Here is a 17,216-nt window from a genome sequence, read left to right as displayed (position 1 = left end):
GCAAATTTTGCTGTGTATATAATCCTTAGATATAAACCGTTGACCAAGTCTGGGACTAGGATTGGATCCATCTGGAGGGTCCATTCTGAACCTCATGACTCAACGGGAAGGCCTCCTTGCCGCTTGCTTTGCGGACCTTGCTAAGTCGTATCTCTGATTGCCCATGCACATAAACCTTAGATATAAACTGCTGACCAAGTCTGGGACTAGGACTGGATCCCTTGGGTCCATTCTGAACCTCACGACTCAACGGGAGGGTCTCCTTGACACTGTCGCCTGACCCTGTCCTCCACGCAGTAAATAACTTTAGTGAACCTTGCCATTTGACCCTTGTTAAGTCGCTATCTTATTCACAATTGTACTCTGTTAAATCAATAAAACATTGTTGCTTCTCTGTACCAAGTGAAGTGCCTCACTCCCCACTCCATCCACGACATGTGGTTAGAAGCACTTTATGAAAACCACTGCATTTAATCACCCTGCCCTCCCTTTATCCCCACACACTTCTCTCTTTACTAACATTAAGGGTAGAATAGGCTTTTTTTTTTTCCTAACAATCATTTTAAAAATTGACGCGTTCTTCAGCAGCTGCAACAGAAAATTAGAATATGCCTCACATTTTAACCTGTTGGCAGTATCAGAACTAAGGAGTCACAAAAAAGTTTACACTGCACCCTCTGATGTTTAAGCAGTTGTGCAGTACCCAATCTCTTGACATTTTAGTGATGGAAAAAAAGTTAATCTCAAGCTGTGTGAGGAAAGGCTCCTCTGCGCAACCACAAAGCAGCACCGCCAAACAGGCGGTGACAGGCTGGGAACCTCACCAACCCCAACCAAAGGAGCAGAGGCCCCTGCCCCAGCTGCTGCCTGGGCTGTCGCAGAAACACCATAGGCCCCATGGACTGGGATGAAGCCCAGCAAGAGGAGTCACTGGGAGAAGCTCTCCGGATCACCTTATACAGCCTGATGGACGTACGTCCATCAGGACGTACGTCCAGAGACCAGAGGGGTCTGACAGTTGGCTACTGTAGGGACCAGGACATCCAAGCCAGTTACTAGAGAGACTGTGAGGCCTGGAGGTTGCCTGCTGGTAAGGTCATAAGTCTGGACCAGTTACCAGAAAGACCCATTACAGGTTTGTATCTGTGCGTGAGGCAACCAGGAGACCAGGGGATCCAGGGGCCAGCTACTGTGTAGAATAAGTGTCTAACAGCAGTTGCTGGAGGAATCCATAGCATATATATAATTTTCCACAAACAGGCTTTCATCCTGATCAGCCATAGAGAGGAAAGGATGAGGCCCTGGTGCTGTTTGTGTTTGCGGGAGTGCTGTGGTTTCTGTGTTAGTCTATTGGGCCAGCCATGTGTATATGTATATATGTATCGTGCGTATGTGTGCCTATTGGGAACATATTCTCATCCTTGCTGCAGGCTGGACCTGGCAACATGGAACTGTAGCCACGTTGTCTCTATTGGGCTACCAGGTGCAGGAACTCCTAATATACACCTACCTGAAGTTGTGTTATTTTATCACCTTACTGCTTAATGTTGCTAGAGAGACCAAGTTTCCACACTAATGCAATTTTAGCAATATGCCACTACAATGATTTGTTCTGAGCAAGTGCCTGAAGGAATCAGAGTTTGAATTACTATTGTTCCGCAGGAGTGTAAAATAACCCTCGTAAAAATGAAGCTGGCTGCCAACCAAGATTTTTTCTTTTTGCTCTTAAAAATCACTGCTCATCAGCCTAAGGTCATGTCAGTACTTGGATGAGAAATCACAGAAGGTGAAAAGCCTGGATTTTAATGAACATTTAAGACTTCTTTCAGCCAAAACAATAGGTGTAATTCCAAGAAAACTACAAAACAAAACCCACAAACCAAAACTGTTGCCACAGTCCCTCCTATACCTTCCACCAACACACTGCCAAACCAGGCAGTCCTCTCCTACCACCCTTCTCTGACACGTTCCTGCTCCCTTCACCGTGCTGATATTAGCACTTTAAAAGCTTCCGAGCAAGTCAGACCAGGGAACTGATTTGTCTGCAAATTAATCGTTTTTCTAAGCCGGGTGAGTTTTAAGCAGCATCAGTCCCCCGATCCAGTATGCCACAGGACAAAGAACCAGCACAAAAGAAATACATATAGCATCCAAAGAAGCTTTTTCAATCTGGATGATTTTAGGGATATGTTTTATAATACAGCCCTACATACACTTACACTTGTACTGACATCACCGAGGGAACAGCAACCCATAGCTGATGGGGAGGAAATTCTCATCACTGCTGAAGAAAATACTTGTACCTACACTCTTACACATCACTTCATTTTGCCTTCTATACCTCCTGCTTCAGTCCTATGAACAAGGCACAGCTCATTTTTCTTTCATACCTTCAGAGCGAAATTCACTAATCTACTCAGAATTCTGTGCTTAATAAAGAAAAAGGGCAGTCTTACATTCAGAAGTAAATTTGGGGGGGATTTTCTTGAATTACCTTTTAAAGATACCAGATGCTTCCCAATTTAAATGTTAACATTAAAAAAAACAGCTTTCAAGTGGATTAAATCTTCATCCTTGGGAGTTCAGAACAAAATGGGAGCTATGAGAGTAGTTCCAAACGGTTTTCTGTGGAAAGGAACATCAGTGTGACTATTCAAAAGCAATAGCCCCTTGATAGGGTTCCAGAACTGAAACAGTTGGGAAATAAGAATCAAAAGTACAGGTAATAGGTAAATTCAGGTTTTTTCTTTGCAAAGCAGTCTAGAATAATTACCAAGAAAAGGATTCAAATAGTGCTTCCTGGAGAGCTATCAGGAGAAGAATGAATAACAGACAGAATATAGTCAGGGATTAAAGTAGCCAAAAGACTACAAAAACAATTTTTTGAAATGCTCAAATTATGAGTGAAGTGACAGATTTGGACCATAGCCCATATCTGCATCAATGGATCCATATACATTTAGACACCTCCTAGTATGGGATATAATGCCCTATAAGGCAGAATTTCTTCTACTGGGGGAACATCTTGGGAAGAGAGAGGGGAAAAATCCTTTATCACACAGAACTGAGGAAGAGTCTCTCCATATCAGCCAGAAAAAAAAAAAAAACATCTGCTATAAGGTACATGATCAAAAGATAAAATAATTGAGAGAATTATGGAGGCCGTTAAAAAATATATCTTGAAATACATGGTTTAGATCAGACAGCAAACTTGAACGTTGAAGGAAATGACACTGGCTGAAGAGATTCAAGCTAGGACCTTTTAGTGGAAGAAATCCTGAGTCAATGGAAAAAAAGATTACTAAACTCTGTGAGGGTGTGCTCTGCCCACAGACGGGTAGCCCCAGAGTAAGTCTGAAAGACATCCATTCTTCTTTTCTGTCATAATGTCTATGCAAACCAGACATGGGAGAGACCTGAGTGTGGCATTCACCACCATCATCCAGGAGTCAGAATCTTAAGAACAGGAGAACGATGGCTAGAGGTAAAACCTTGATAACCTTGCACTGAATAGAAACTGTAAGAGGACTAAGCAGCTGGGATGGGCTAAGGCTATACATCAGCGAGTATACTGAGGTATACTGGCAGCAGACACATTTGGCTTACTCTTCCAAATGAATTTGGCAGCTGCATGAGATGACTTGAGAGTGTCTATAGGTATGAAGGCCTGCAAAAGTTCCATTAGCTCATCATATAGCCCTTGTTTCTGACAAGGCAGCAAGACAGGTGCCAGGTCATTTGATCTGGCTTAAGAGCTTGGGGCAAATTGAGATCTAGCATAACAAGTGACACAGTGTGGTAATTCTGCATAAAGTTTCATGACTTTATGAACTGGATGCTGAACTTGTTTCATGGGCGATCTCCAAAATCAAGGTTTGCAGGCAGTAAGAGGGATGAGGATGGCATTTCTCATTTTGCTCAATTTTTTTCTCCCCTTTATCCAAGCTTCCACCATCAGTTTTGCACTTGTCTTGTTCCTACCTGAACCTCTCAGACCATTCCTTTCCTTTCTCCTGCAGTTACTTCTAACCATTTCTAAACCTCTTTCCTTTTTTTTCTCCCGATAAGCAGAGAAAACACAGAAACTAACAATGTAATTTTTACCTTTACACGGCTCCTGAAAGTAGCCTAAATTATGCACAGTCCATTCCAAAACTTATCCAAAACTTATTACATCATCTAAAATTCCAGGCATAAAAGCTGGATATGGAAATACTTCCATCCTGTCTGCTGATGTTAGGCAGTCTCAATATCTAGCGCACTGAAATGGGAAATATGCAAACTGTTTAATTCTTCTCCACGCAAAATTTTAAAGAAATTATCTTCATCTTAATCTGACATTCAAGAGCTCACTCATTCAGATCTGTAGCCATCCTTCAAACTACGTCCAGCTTAAACCTACAGGACTTACAATACTAAATGCCTATATAGCATCATAAATTAGCTTTTCACTTTATAAGACATGTCAAAAAAAAAAAAAAAAAGAGCTAATAGCATCATTCTTTACAAATTCAGAACTGTCAAACTGTCTCCAGTTCCTAATACGTGCTTGCACTTTTCTGATCTTCTTTCCCAACAAGCTTTCTGATGACCAATCAAAAGCAGATGAGAAATACAGGAAGATTAAAAAAATATGATTTTCTCAGGATATCTTATTTAATTCTTGAAGTCCCTGTTACCAAAATAACACCCTTTCTTTTTCCAGAGACTAAGTAGTCAGGTTTTTGCAATTCTCCCATCTTTTGGGGATTATGCTTTTAAATACTAACTTCCAAATACTTTCCCATGCACTACTCCCTGCATTTGACATAGAAGTAGCATTCTCCATTCGTCTAATTTGGCTCGGTGAATATTTTGAGGATCCGAGATAACCATCTTACCACCATCTTGTTGATTCTAAGAAAATCATATTGTGATAAAGGTTTTGTTTTAGGGGGAAACTTAAGGCCCAAAGCCAAAAGCTGGGACTGAATTGGCATGCCGACTGGTTAGGCTGGCATGGCAACAAAGGGCATGCAAACAATAGTTCTAGCTACAGAGAGATTTGGCGGCTGTTTTTGAAGGGATCCAGGCCAAGCCTGTAATAATGTGCATTACAACTCAAAAAAACTCCCAGTTCCCTTGAGTAAAGCATCTCTTGTCCCTTCACCTGATAGCTTCATTCTCTCCTATGCTTCTTTAAATCCACTTTCGTATCTCTTAGAGACAGGAGGGTTGGGGGGAGGTGGAGGGGAGGACACATACGTGTATACACATCCCCAACCCAGCATTTTCCAAAGGGTAGGGAAGTGGAAAAGAAGAGCATCAAAATATTCAGAACAGCCATGTATTTTCTCTTTTGCCCATCTTTTTTCCTTCCACACACATGACCTGATAAGAAATTCTGAAAGTCAAGGAGAAATTAAGAAGAAATTATGTGAAATATCTCCCTCAGAATGAATGAGGAAAGTAAAAGAATTATTACTGCTAAACCTCAGGCTTTACAAACATCTTCTACACAGTGTTTCATAAGTTCCTTATTTTAAAAGTTACAGTGTTAGATATTCATTTTCTACATATCACAGAATATGTGCCATTTGTTTGCATGCAAATTTCAGGGACCTAAGTTATAATAAACATGGGGATAGTAGATTCATTTCCCAAACTACCCTCCCCCTTTAAAAATATAAGTTTCTTCTATATCTGCAATTTCAACATTAGGTCTCTATATCTACACAACTGACAGAGTATGCCAAGTCGTGTTCTCTACAACTTCTTCATTTTCAACAAATCAAAAATAAGGAAAACATGCATAAAAGATGAGTATATCTTTCAGTGCAGCACAGCTCTCTTCAATAGTGGATATATCAAAATTATTCAAAAATAAAGAACCTAGCAATACTTTTTTTCCATTTTAAAGCAGCAAATACAGTTCAGTTTCGTAAGCAAGTTACCACTTTTGACTGCCCCAACTTTTTGGAAAGTGCTAGATAACTTACATCTAGTATAGCTCTATTTTTCTTTGTTTTCTGACTATGTAACACTCCTCTGATTTCTAGTTTCCTTCCTCTCTCCTTCATTACCTCTATTAGTTCAAATGCACGTATCAAGAGCTCACTTAACTAGGACACATAAAAAGTACATTTCACTGTCAATTCACTGCCCTTTTCTCAAACGTGTGAATATCCTAGTTATGTCATCTATCATTACATAAAGCCTAGTTATTCACATGACAGCAAGATAGGATCATATCAAATTATAATTTATGTTGTACTATCTGTGGAAATATCACACTAGAATTATGTAAGCGCTTTTTTTTTTTTTTTAAAAAAAAAAAAACAGCAGCCTATTATACTGCATTGCAGATGGCTACCCTATGCAGGAAAGCAGCTTTGCACTCGCTGAAGGCTATACGATACGTTCCCTTTGGTGGTGAAGCTGGCGTAAGTTCCTTCCTCCTAACTCGCTCTTAGCTGCTTGTTCCTACTACCACTGTATTTTTTTTAAACCACTCAGCTGGTTAGCAGCCCAAATTCAAGATGAGTAACACTGGTTATTAGGGATGTGAACTTCTTTAACAGGCCAGTGTATCATGTAACCACACTTTACTCTTTTGCTGGCTTTCGGCCTACAGCAACTGACTCCAATTTATTTGACTGCACAATAATGGTTTCTCCACAGGCAGAGACCTTAGAACTAGAGAAGTAGGGAAGTCATGGCTGGTGCACTTGGTGCTTCCGAGTTTGAAGCAGAGCACAAAAATAGAAGCCCTTAAGGGCAGTGTTTTGTTCTGCACATGGTTCTGGCCACTACCACACAGAGGGTGATGAATCATCTATAGGAAGAGGAAGATGGGAAAAAAAAAATCTCAAGGGTGATGAGAACGAGCAATGGCAGACGAAGGCAGAGAACCTCTCAATACTTCATTGTTGAAGTCTTAGCTAAGAGTTCCGAATGCTTTAAGAGTAAAGATTACAGTGGTAAAGTTACATTGCTAAGATACTTTTTCCTGCTTTGCTACCATACCACCTCCAAACATAGCTGGAAACCACAGCTGACCACAGCATATGGGAAACTCTGAGTGTGCATCATCAGCTGTGGAAAGGCCAGGTAAGATCAGATAGAGGACACCATCCCACATCCCAGAGAAGAGCGCCAAGCAAAAGGTTTCATCTTCAGGAGATGCCAGAGAGTCCCAAACCTGCACACCAGAAAATACAAGTTTCTAGGACTTTAAAAAAAAAAAAAAAAGTCACAGGCATCTCAGTGACCAGCCTACCTGCAACATGTTGATTGCTGTAATAGTGGGGTATTGGGCCAACTGGTGACAATTTGCATGTTTACCTACCATGGCTGACAAAGGAACATTTCTGGAACCAGTGTCAAAGCAGCGGTAAGGACAATTTCTCTCCAGATACATTTACTTTACCACTAATCGTGTTTTCTTAATCAGGCCCCATCTCATGACATTTCATTTAATCAGTTCATTAACTGATCAAACAGTTACAGATGATACCTAAGCAGTAAAGAAACTCTCAACAGCTAGTTTATTCACTGCTAAACCACTCTATCCAGAGCACCACAGGGAGAAGGGGTATCTTTAAAATCATAAAGAGCAGGCAAAGTAATTTGATATTATTTCAAATAAGCAACTGTATCAAAATTTACAAATTTTTAAAAGCTTACTTGCAAGCAATGAAATAAGTTATTTGCACTCAGGCATCCAGAAACACCTTAGCTGCACAAGTTATTACTACAAAACTACTGGCATTTACACAGTATCTTTAACCCAAAGATCTCAAGTGCTTTAACAACCATTTATCAGATAAAGTTTGAGGGGACCACTGAATCGCAGCTACGTATGCGGCTCCACCACTAACACGGACAGAAAATCAAAACACTCATCTGGAATTTCTTTTACAGTTCAGTTGCAAAGTAAAATATTAAAATGACTGTAATAACAGAAATTAGAATGAATACTACTACTTTTGCAGAGACCTAAGCAATTCTAGTAGTAATAGGCTTCATTCCGGGATATCAGACCTAAATGTTTTCAGTTGTGTTATCTAGTAACCAAGAGTAGGCAATTAGCCTGAAATCAGACAGTGATGAATTCTGAATACACAACATTTCTTAATCCTCTGATTAAGAGCAACAGGCAACTGATTGGTGCTGTTAGAACTGAATGAAAAGTAGATTTTTCTCTTATAACATGCATATCAATTAGTTAAGAGGACTTTGTATTCTTATCAAACAACAGGAGATACCAGACTAACCTGAAATAATATTCTAGAAAGCCAAAGGAGCCAAACATTCCTGTTACAAAAATAAACTGACTGAAATAAGCAAAGGGTCTAAACTCTATAGACCAAATGTACTCTGTAAATATCAACATTCCAGCAGACTTGGAAAATATATGCTTCAAAACTATATGCAAATAATAAATATGGTTAATACTGTGAGCATGAAAGACCCTCAAAAACATTATGTCGAGAGACAAACGGTAAACACTTTAACCCTGTTATGACATATGATTACAACCTCTCTGCATTATTAGTTCAAAGGGAATCTTTGAATAAGATTTCTGACAAAGTTGCTCTTAGAAGAAGTATTAACAGATATGCTAATGTTCAAGTAAGCAGGTGGTAGATCCATTCATCTCCGCATATAACATAAAAAGCCTAAAGAAAAACTAAACAACATCCTCCTAAATAAAAACAGCAACAGAATGCAAGGTGCAAACTCAGATAGTAAGCATAAATTAACGTTGGATTCATCTATATATAACTATATATATATATATGTATAACATTAAAGAAGGCAGTGTAGGTGAGAACCTGAGTTCTAGCCAGCCCTGCTAACTAAAAATGTATCAGCTTTGCACAGAGTTGACAGTTTCACAGAGTACAAATCCAAAAAAACTAATCCAGACAGAGTACTGGGACACCGAGGAGATACTAAGTATAGTTCAGACATCCACCTGTTTATTGTTACTTCAAATGCAAGTTATTTGCATTTCTTGTAATTGCTTGTAAGACCTCAGAATTTCATGAGTACACACAGACACAAGAGACGTTTATAAAGACCTTCAGTAACATTCTTCCAAACAGATTATTTAATTTTGAAGAGGATCTAATTTCTGTGAAATATTTTTAGTATGTTAAAGCAATTTTCATTAAGATCATACAGACTTACTTGATAGAATTCTCTGGAGGCATGTGAGAAAAGGCAGTCATGAAAGTTAAATAAATTATCTCCCCTCAACACATCCATTGTCAGCATCAACATGTTCTATATTCTGAATTTAAAAAAAGTACCATAGAGATTGCCACATTTTTTGCCTCTTGGAGAAAAAGCAAACAAACAAGCAAAAACAATTTATAAAACAGCAGTAAAGTTTATTTTCCTACAAAGCTATGCATTTATGGATAAACATTTTTTTCCAGTATTCAGAACTAGTCATAATCATAATTAGTAACCTGCCTGTTGAACAGAATATTTCTATGAATTTCTATCTGAAATAACTTAAAATTCAAACCCTGATATCACCAAAACTGTCCTAAAACTACAACACACAGGTTTCATTCTACAACAGTTGCTACAATCTTATTAAAACCTATTTAGAAAAATCTCATCTTACAGAAGTTCAGAGTTGATTTCATTTTACTTTTATTAGTGAAATTTTCAGGAAAAGTGCATTTTGAAGAGAAACCTAGCACAGCAAGTATTTTTTTTTAAAGCTAAATAAGTTCTAATTCTTAGATTGAGGCTATCTGATCAAATCCTTACTTGTCTACTCCAGGAAACAGATACTGTTTGTCAGATAACAGGATGGGTTTGTGTGTAGTGTATTTTGTGGGGTTGGCTTTTTTTTTTTTTTTTTTTTTTTTGGAAGAATGTGCAGCATTCTCAGGCTAGGTTTCAGAAAGATTAGCTCAATGAACAGTGCAGTTGTCCAACTGTCCATAGGTGTTTCATAAGAATTTCAATGGAAACTAAGGTATTTATTTACACATACCACTGCTGAAAATGCTAATCCAAACACAACAACTTTGAGCATGATATAAAGTTAACAGCTTTTGTTATCCACATTAAGTGATATGGAGAGAATAAATCAAAATAACAGAGACTTTTTCTCAATTTTTAAATTATTTTCACATTCATTTAATAGAAGTTGTCTTTGGTTGAAGAGATTAACATTCAGATATAATTCCGTTACAATTAAAAAAAAAAAAGACACTAGCTTTCACAACTAGTTTCCATTACTTTCGAATTTCATACCAGAACAGGTTTGGCAAAACAATTCAGTTTCACACTGTAAAGGAGGTTATGGTTTACACAATCTATGTAATTGCTACTTCAGCTGTAACCAATAGCAGATAAAAGTGAAATAAAGGGCAGAAGCTGTCTTGGAAAATCTAAGTTATTAAGAAATTACTTAAGATTTACAGAAACCTTAACTAGGAGCGTTTTCACAGTACAGTGCTTGTATCATCAGTGAACCTGATGACCATAAGGATATCTAATGTAACTGTTAGTTAACTGTTGTATACCATGTTTAATCACTGCTTTATAGAATCTGTTAGGTGAGCCCCACTCTACAAATGCAGAAACACTATGGCACAGAGAGCCAAAATGCCTTTTTCAGTCACTCAGAAACCTAGCAGCACAACACCAACAAAAGGCAGGTCTCCCAATTAACCCTCCACAACTTGTTGTTTTTTCTAAAGTCATCACAGAGAAGCCATGTCAGCTGTACTTAGAATTCATAACACTGAAAAAGCATTTAGTATCTTTTTCACTTAGGGTTTTTTGGGGGGAGTCGGGGGAAGACTGCTGATTTTACCTTTGGACAACAGGAAGATGTTTTGGAAAGAAATCCACTAGTTATCTTTCAGGTACACTGTTAGCTATAAATGGCAGACCTAAGTTTTTGCAGATGTAGCTACAGGGACCACTCAAAGAACCTTGTCCCATAAACACTGAAAATTTTCTGCAGTTACGAGCATCATCAGAAGTAACAGAAGTTACAGTATAAGAGAGGTGAACACAATAGCCCTAGATCGAGACGGACTTATGAGACATACAAGGAGGCGACATTTTCCCCACGCTACCTTTGCAAAACACACACACTGGGTCACATAATGTAGCGATTCTAGCATCCTCCACAGGCTACCACGGAAGCACCATCAGCCCCATCTTCCAGGGCGAAACCTAGCAAGAGGAATCACCAGGAGAGGCTCTCTGGATCACCTTAGAGCCTGAAGGTGGTAGTGCCTTACACGGGTATGGAACTTACCGGGAGATGCCAAAAAGAGCAGCTTGGGATTGTACAAGACTCATTATAGGATGTTTGGAGGGAAAAGGAGGGATCAAAGTTGTTTGGGAAGGAACAAGTATGTGAAAACAGAAGGATAAGAGGATAAAAGGGGCCAGCTGCATGCAAGGAGGTGGCTGGTCTGTACACTCATCCACCTATGCTCTGCACCCTACCACCACAGTTTGTCCTGTCTTCTTATTAAACTATTTTCCTAGGTGAGGTGATTCTAATCTGCGTGTGCGCATGCATGCGTGTGGAGGCTTAAGCGCCAACAACTGGAGTTGGACCATGGGTCATGGGGGCCCATATGCCTGGGGTGCCAGGCAACTGCAGAGGCCAGAATGCATATGTATTGGCTGAGTACGTCCATCAGCGTGGGACTGCTAGGAGACATCAAGCACGACTAGCTGACACGTAGGATAAGAGGCTTGGGAGCCAAGTATTGCAGTGGCTACAAGTCTAGGCCACATAACAGAGACCAGAGGGGTCTGAGAGTTAACTAGTGTAGGGAGGTACAAGCCAGTTACTGGAGAGACGAAGACGTCCGGGGTTGCCTACTGGTAAGTCCGAACTACTGAAAAAACATGTTTGTACGTGCATGTCTCTTGTACATGGGGCATCGGGGAGACCAGGGGATCTAGGGGGCAACTACTGGGTAGAATAAGCGTCTAAGGCCCATTACCAGAGGGATCCATCGTGTCTTTATCTGTGCGGGCCTGTGCACAGATCTGAGTACCAGCGACTGGGGTGACCAGCGAATCCAGGAGCCAGCTATTAGATAGACTGCATGTTCAAGACCAGTTACTGGTAGGATTCATGTTGTAAATATATCTTCCACAAACAGGCTTTCATCCTGCTCAGACAGGGAAACAAGATGAGGCCATTGGTGCTGCCTGTGTTTGTGCAAGTGCTATTTTCTGTGTAGACCTATGTTACCACCCGTGTACATATACATATATGCATGTATGTGTGCCTAATGGGAATACAGGTTCAGCCTCACTAGTGTCTGAGCCTGGGGTCATGAAGTTATGACAGCCTCGCCTCTATCAGGCTACCAGGTTCAGCAACTCTTAACATGGACAGAATTGAATATTGCTCTGCTAAAACCTTCTAAATCCTATCTCCAACCATTACAGAGTCAGAGTGATTAGCCATCGTGAAATGCTCTTGTAAAACTTCAGGTCTCATGAAATGTCACACAAAGTATTATCAATTAAATTAACATTAAAACAAAGTGAAAGAGGCAATGCACCTGCATTCACACAGCGTGGAACACCCCTGCACTACATCTGTGGGTAGGGCACATGAAGAGTGAGAAATGAAGACACTCAATCCCACAGAATCAGTCAGGCCCATCAAAGTATATTTGCTACAGTCTGGAGACACTTCAATACTTTTACAGCACTTACCACCTAACTTTTTGCAGTAATTCTCATTACTGGGGCTAATGAATGAATGCATGTGCACAAATGAACACAGGCAGTCTGGGTCTGGTGCTACACTGGAGTTAATAACCCATGCTTGAATCTAGAGTGCCTGCTGGAGACATTGAAGATAACAGCTCAGATCTGGCACCGAAAAGCTCATGAATCCTGAAGAACGTGAATCTACTCTGTGGGGTTAGGAGCGTCCGCACAAGGTCAACAAGGTATCCAGAAGACACGCGCATGAATAGCAGCACTACCAGCTGGCTCCTAAAATGTCAACTTTTTTTTTTTTTAAGCTTTTTTGAATGTAAAGAATCATTTAATATATTTTCCTTTCACACTCTACCCAACAGAGACATCTCAGTATTAACGTACTGAAAAAAAGTCATGGTAATCATTTTACATTTTACACTATAATGATATACAGCAAAAGAAAATATCCAGAGATATAATTACATAAGTGATATTAATGACCAAATAATGCCACCATTGCATGACAGCAAACTCTTATGAAATACTAACGTAAGTAAGCACTGTATCACTCATAAGCTTTCACATTCTCTCACGGTACATGATAGCAGTTTAAAAAAAGAGCACTTACCAGCTTTGGGTGGATTTAGCGTTTTCACTTCCAACCTCCAAATTTTATTAACTCCACTGCACATGTTCGTAGTCTTTACTTTTCCAGTTGACTCCACAGACTGTGTAAAATTTACATTTTGATTCTGGCTATGTATTTTAGAAAGGGCTCTTGTATGTCCTGGAGCGCTTCCCTGTTTCTCATCTACCTGCAAAAGAGAAACAAGTTCAGAATAGTATTTCATTCACACAGACCAAGAACAGTGGGAGAAAAGAGCGACAAGAAGAGATCTTAGTAGATGCATAATACTATAACATACGTTAGTAATGAGGAAGTACATCATTTTTTACTGATAAAAATGACAAGAGAAGTTTAGAATTCAAGACGATAATTTGCTACAGCTGTCACATGCAAACTTGGGCACTTTTTCACAATGCTGAAAAGACAGAATGGCCTGCACCAGCACAGCAACTTTACAAATCATACTGGTACAAATTCTGACATCTTTTAATAAAACTATGTGTTATTGACTTAATTGGCTCTACAAGTCAGATATTTCTCATATTTAAGAATGGAAAATACCACTCTATCTACATAAATGTGTACATTCCAATGTTCATGAAAATAAATGCATGCACACAATACCAAACACCATATACCCAAGTAGTGTGCATGCAGTGTTATGAACTGAATTTCACAGAAGTCTTCCATTCATAAAACTAATAAAAATTGTGATGCTTTCTTGTTGATATTAAGTTTCAGAGAAAGTTCCTTGCAGCAAAACCACAACTTATTGTACTCACATTTCTAAATTTTGTTTTCTGTGCTGCTTTTGCCAAAACTTTCAAGCATTCAAATCCAAAGTCCAGGCCAAGACGCAAAACCATTCCTCAGCTACACTGAGGCTTGTATTTGGGCTCAGTACTGATTGCTTTTATTTTTCTGAAAAACATTTTTCTTCTCCTGCTTCACTGAGTGAGAGAAACCTATCTGAGAAGCAAGGCCAAATGTAGTAAAAGCAAAGGTATCAAAATCTAGTCTAAACAGACAGGTTATGTAAGCAAGGATTGTTTGTGGTGAGCTCAGATGCTACCTTTTAGTAACAAAACTGTACAAACAAATACGGGTTTTAGGGCACTGTTCAGTTTACCTCCTTTTGTTTCATTTCTTGGTCTGATTCCTCAGTTTCGCTCTTGGGACAAATTGCATTACTTTTTCCTGGTGGTATAAACCTTGGCTTTTTGGCTGCATTTCCTAGCGCTTGACTGGGAGCTGCTGATCGCCTCATATTTAATTGTATTGCTCTGGACGGCGGGAAAGAAGGAAAGAAGCAGATAAAGATGACTGTAGTCAGAATAGGCTTTAAATATAAAAATATATCCACAGATAACAATATAAGCACTCTTAAAAGATAATAATAAAAAGCATTAAAAATTTTCCAAAAAACAACCTTAATTCCCAAGTATAATCATGAAAAAGTAATATAACAGCAATATATTAAGTACTAAGAAAGATGGACTAAAATTTGCACCATTTAACTTTAGCAGTTGAACACTTCCTTTTTCATTTGAAAAGCCAATAATGCAGTTCAAGAGCAAGAAACTCTACAGATGAGCAACATAGGGCTTCTTAACAGACATACATCAGTCCATGAGAAGAGAGACAATCTGAAACAGAATTAACAGTTCTCAACATTTGAATTTTGAAAAACCCGTTAGTAGCACACAATGAGCAATGACTATTTAAGATATATTACATATATGGGAGTAGTATTTTGCATTTAACGGTCAATTATACTGGTCATTCAGCTTCACTATAATAAGATGAGAATTCAGTAAAGAACGATCTCACACTCACAATGGAGATTATCTGTTCATATTACCTCCACTTGAACAGCGGAAGGAACGTACTATAGTTTTTTTCTCCTCAAAATACAAGACCATTATTCCCTCAAAAAACCAAAGGACAAAACCAAACATGCATCAAAGTTAATACAACAAAGTATACTTGCAACTACTGCAATAAAAAAAATTATATTCTTTATACTCTAAAGCAGTAAAAACAACAACAACAAAAAATCCCAATAGTGTTACCCAACAGACCAAATTATGAATACAAGTATGGTACAGCAATTACTGGAACATCTTTTGGTTTATTTCTGCATTTATAAGTGGATTGTTTATTTCAACTGCTCCCCCAGCTACTAGGTAAGAATAAGCCATAACATGATTGGCAGACACAAACGACTCTACAGTGCTGAAAGAAACCGGAGTCCTGTTCTAACAGCCACTGTGCGTTTTTGCACTTTTTTTACACTACTCTGCACTCCAGCGGCCTACTAGCTGCACAGCAACCTTTCTTTCCAAGGGTTTCAGAAAACCGGTAAGAGTACTGTCAAAATACATTGCAAATACACAGACACTAACAGGAGTACCTCGACCTCCTAAATGAACAAAGAGCACATATATTATGCTGTTAGTAGAGGTAAACTTTAATGGTAAAACGGCCTTAGCTGTAATGGAAACTATAGCAGTTATGTTATTAAAAACGCAAGGAAGGTCTCTGGCTGTGCCAAAAGGTGTAGCAGCTAGCATAAATTGGGCTTACTTGACAACAGCGTTAGCATAAGAACTTCAGTTAATGCCCTACGATAAGGGAGTAGCTTTGCTACTAGAGGAAAGGAGTACCTCCCCCATAAGCAACTGTTAAGCACTGTGAAGACTGCAAAGCTGCCAAGAACCTTCCAGAGAGGCAGACTACCAGCACCAACCCACAGCCAGCTGTTAGGCTCCACGTGAACAAGCCAGTCCAGAATCTGGTGTTTTCTACCCAATCCTACAGCTGATGGTGGCACGCAGGGGAAGACCCCGGGGGACCGCCCCGACCCTGCACGAGCACTACACCCAGCACGGCTGGAACCGCTCCGCTCACCTGCCCACCTCTCTTCTGGACTGCCTCATCTCTCCCTTGGAACAGGGAAGCCATGAAATTCATAAAATTGCATGTATCCATCATGAAAGTGTTTTGCCCTTCAAGTTCATTAGTCTCCACACCATCATTTGGTTTTAAACCTCAACAACAGACTCATAAGAGCTTCACAAATTCTAAAGAAATTTAAAGACGTGACCCTTGATAACTCAGTAACCTCATTCTTGTCAAATTTAAGAACATTTAACAATATTATGAGCAGCATCTCTTCACAACTATGAAGACCATTAGGGTTTTCTGCTTTTCTAAAACGTAATATTTTAAAAATAATATATGTTTTCTCTCTCAAGGTCCTCAAAATATAAGCTTTTATAAAACATAACAAAAACATAAAATAAAATATAAACTTTCTATAATTTTATACAGAAAACAAGCCGTTATGGATGTGCAACAAGTGATTGATATCAGATCTTTTATCTTTTATAGTTGGGTCTAGTTTAGCCAAAAACGTGTTTCAGGGAACAGTTCCATGTTACAGCTAAACCAACAGGCAACCAAACATGCCCCTTCCTATCAGAGAGCCACCAGCAAGCTGAATCACCTTGTTGTCACAATACTGTAAAGTATTGTTCCAGGGAAACAGCTGGAGGTAATAAGAAGAGAAGAGCACTGTTCCCAACTTTCACTAGCAATGTAGCTTGACCAGATTGAGTGTACCATGAAACCACAGCTTAAGACGTCGCCCAAATGAATCTGTTTTTGTAAGCATTAAAATAGGCAGTAGTTTTGTTCTTTAAAATATCTCACCAGCTGCATTAAAATGAAATACAATACAAGGACATTTTAAAATTTTACGCCTCCAGCTCAACAGAGTATGCACAGAGCCCCATTAAAGACAGTTACATTACTCATTACGTGCCAGTTTTAGCACAAATTTAACATGCTGCTTTCCTGAACATTAGAAGAGATTCCTGGTGTATAA

General features: G+C 39.2%; 1 protein-coding gene across 4 annotated transcripts in view; it reads right to left on the bottom strand.

The window, feature by feature from the left end:
• Nucleotides 1-17,216, bottom strand: part of RAD54B (RAD54 homolog B) — a 70,029-nt gene that overhangs the window by 51,272 nt on the left and 1,541 nt on the right. For 3 of the 4 annotated variants that reach the window (XM_068933041.1, XM_068933039.1, XM_068933040.1), the window contains 2 exons: nucleotides 14,457-14,610; nucleotides 13,328-13,514 (listed from right to left, as the gene is read on the bottom strand). In XM_068933041.1, coding sequence (XP_068789142.1) covers nucleotides 13,328-13,514; nucleotides 14,457-14,594 — 325 coding nt within the window. In that variant the 5' untranslated portion in view covers nucleotides 14,595-14,610. Of the gene's footprint in view, nucleotides 1-13,327; nucleotides 13,515-14,456; nucleotides 14,611-14,837; nucleotides 14,941-17,216 lie in introns of those variants that run through there. The other variant, XM_009676017.2, reaches the window with a different exon arrangement.

The sequence above is a fragment of the Struthio camelus genome, chromosome 2 (genome assembly GCF_040807025.1).
Source record: "Struthio camelus isolate bStrCam1 chromosome 2, bStrCam1.hap1, whole genome shotgun sequence".
Taxonomy (NCBI): domain Eukaryota; kingdom Metazoa; phylum Chordata; class Aves; order Struthioniformes; family Struthionidae; genus Struthio; species Struthio camelus.
This window is presented reverse-complemented; position numbering and strand designations above follow the sequence as displayed.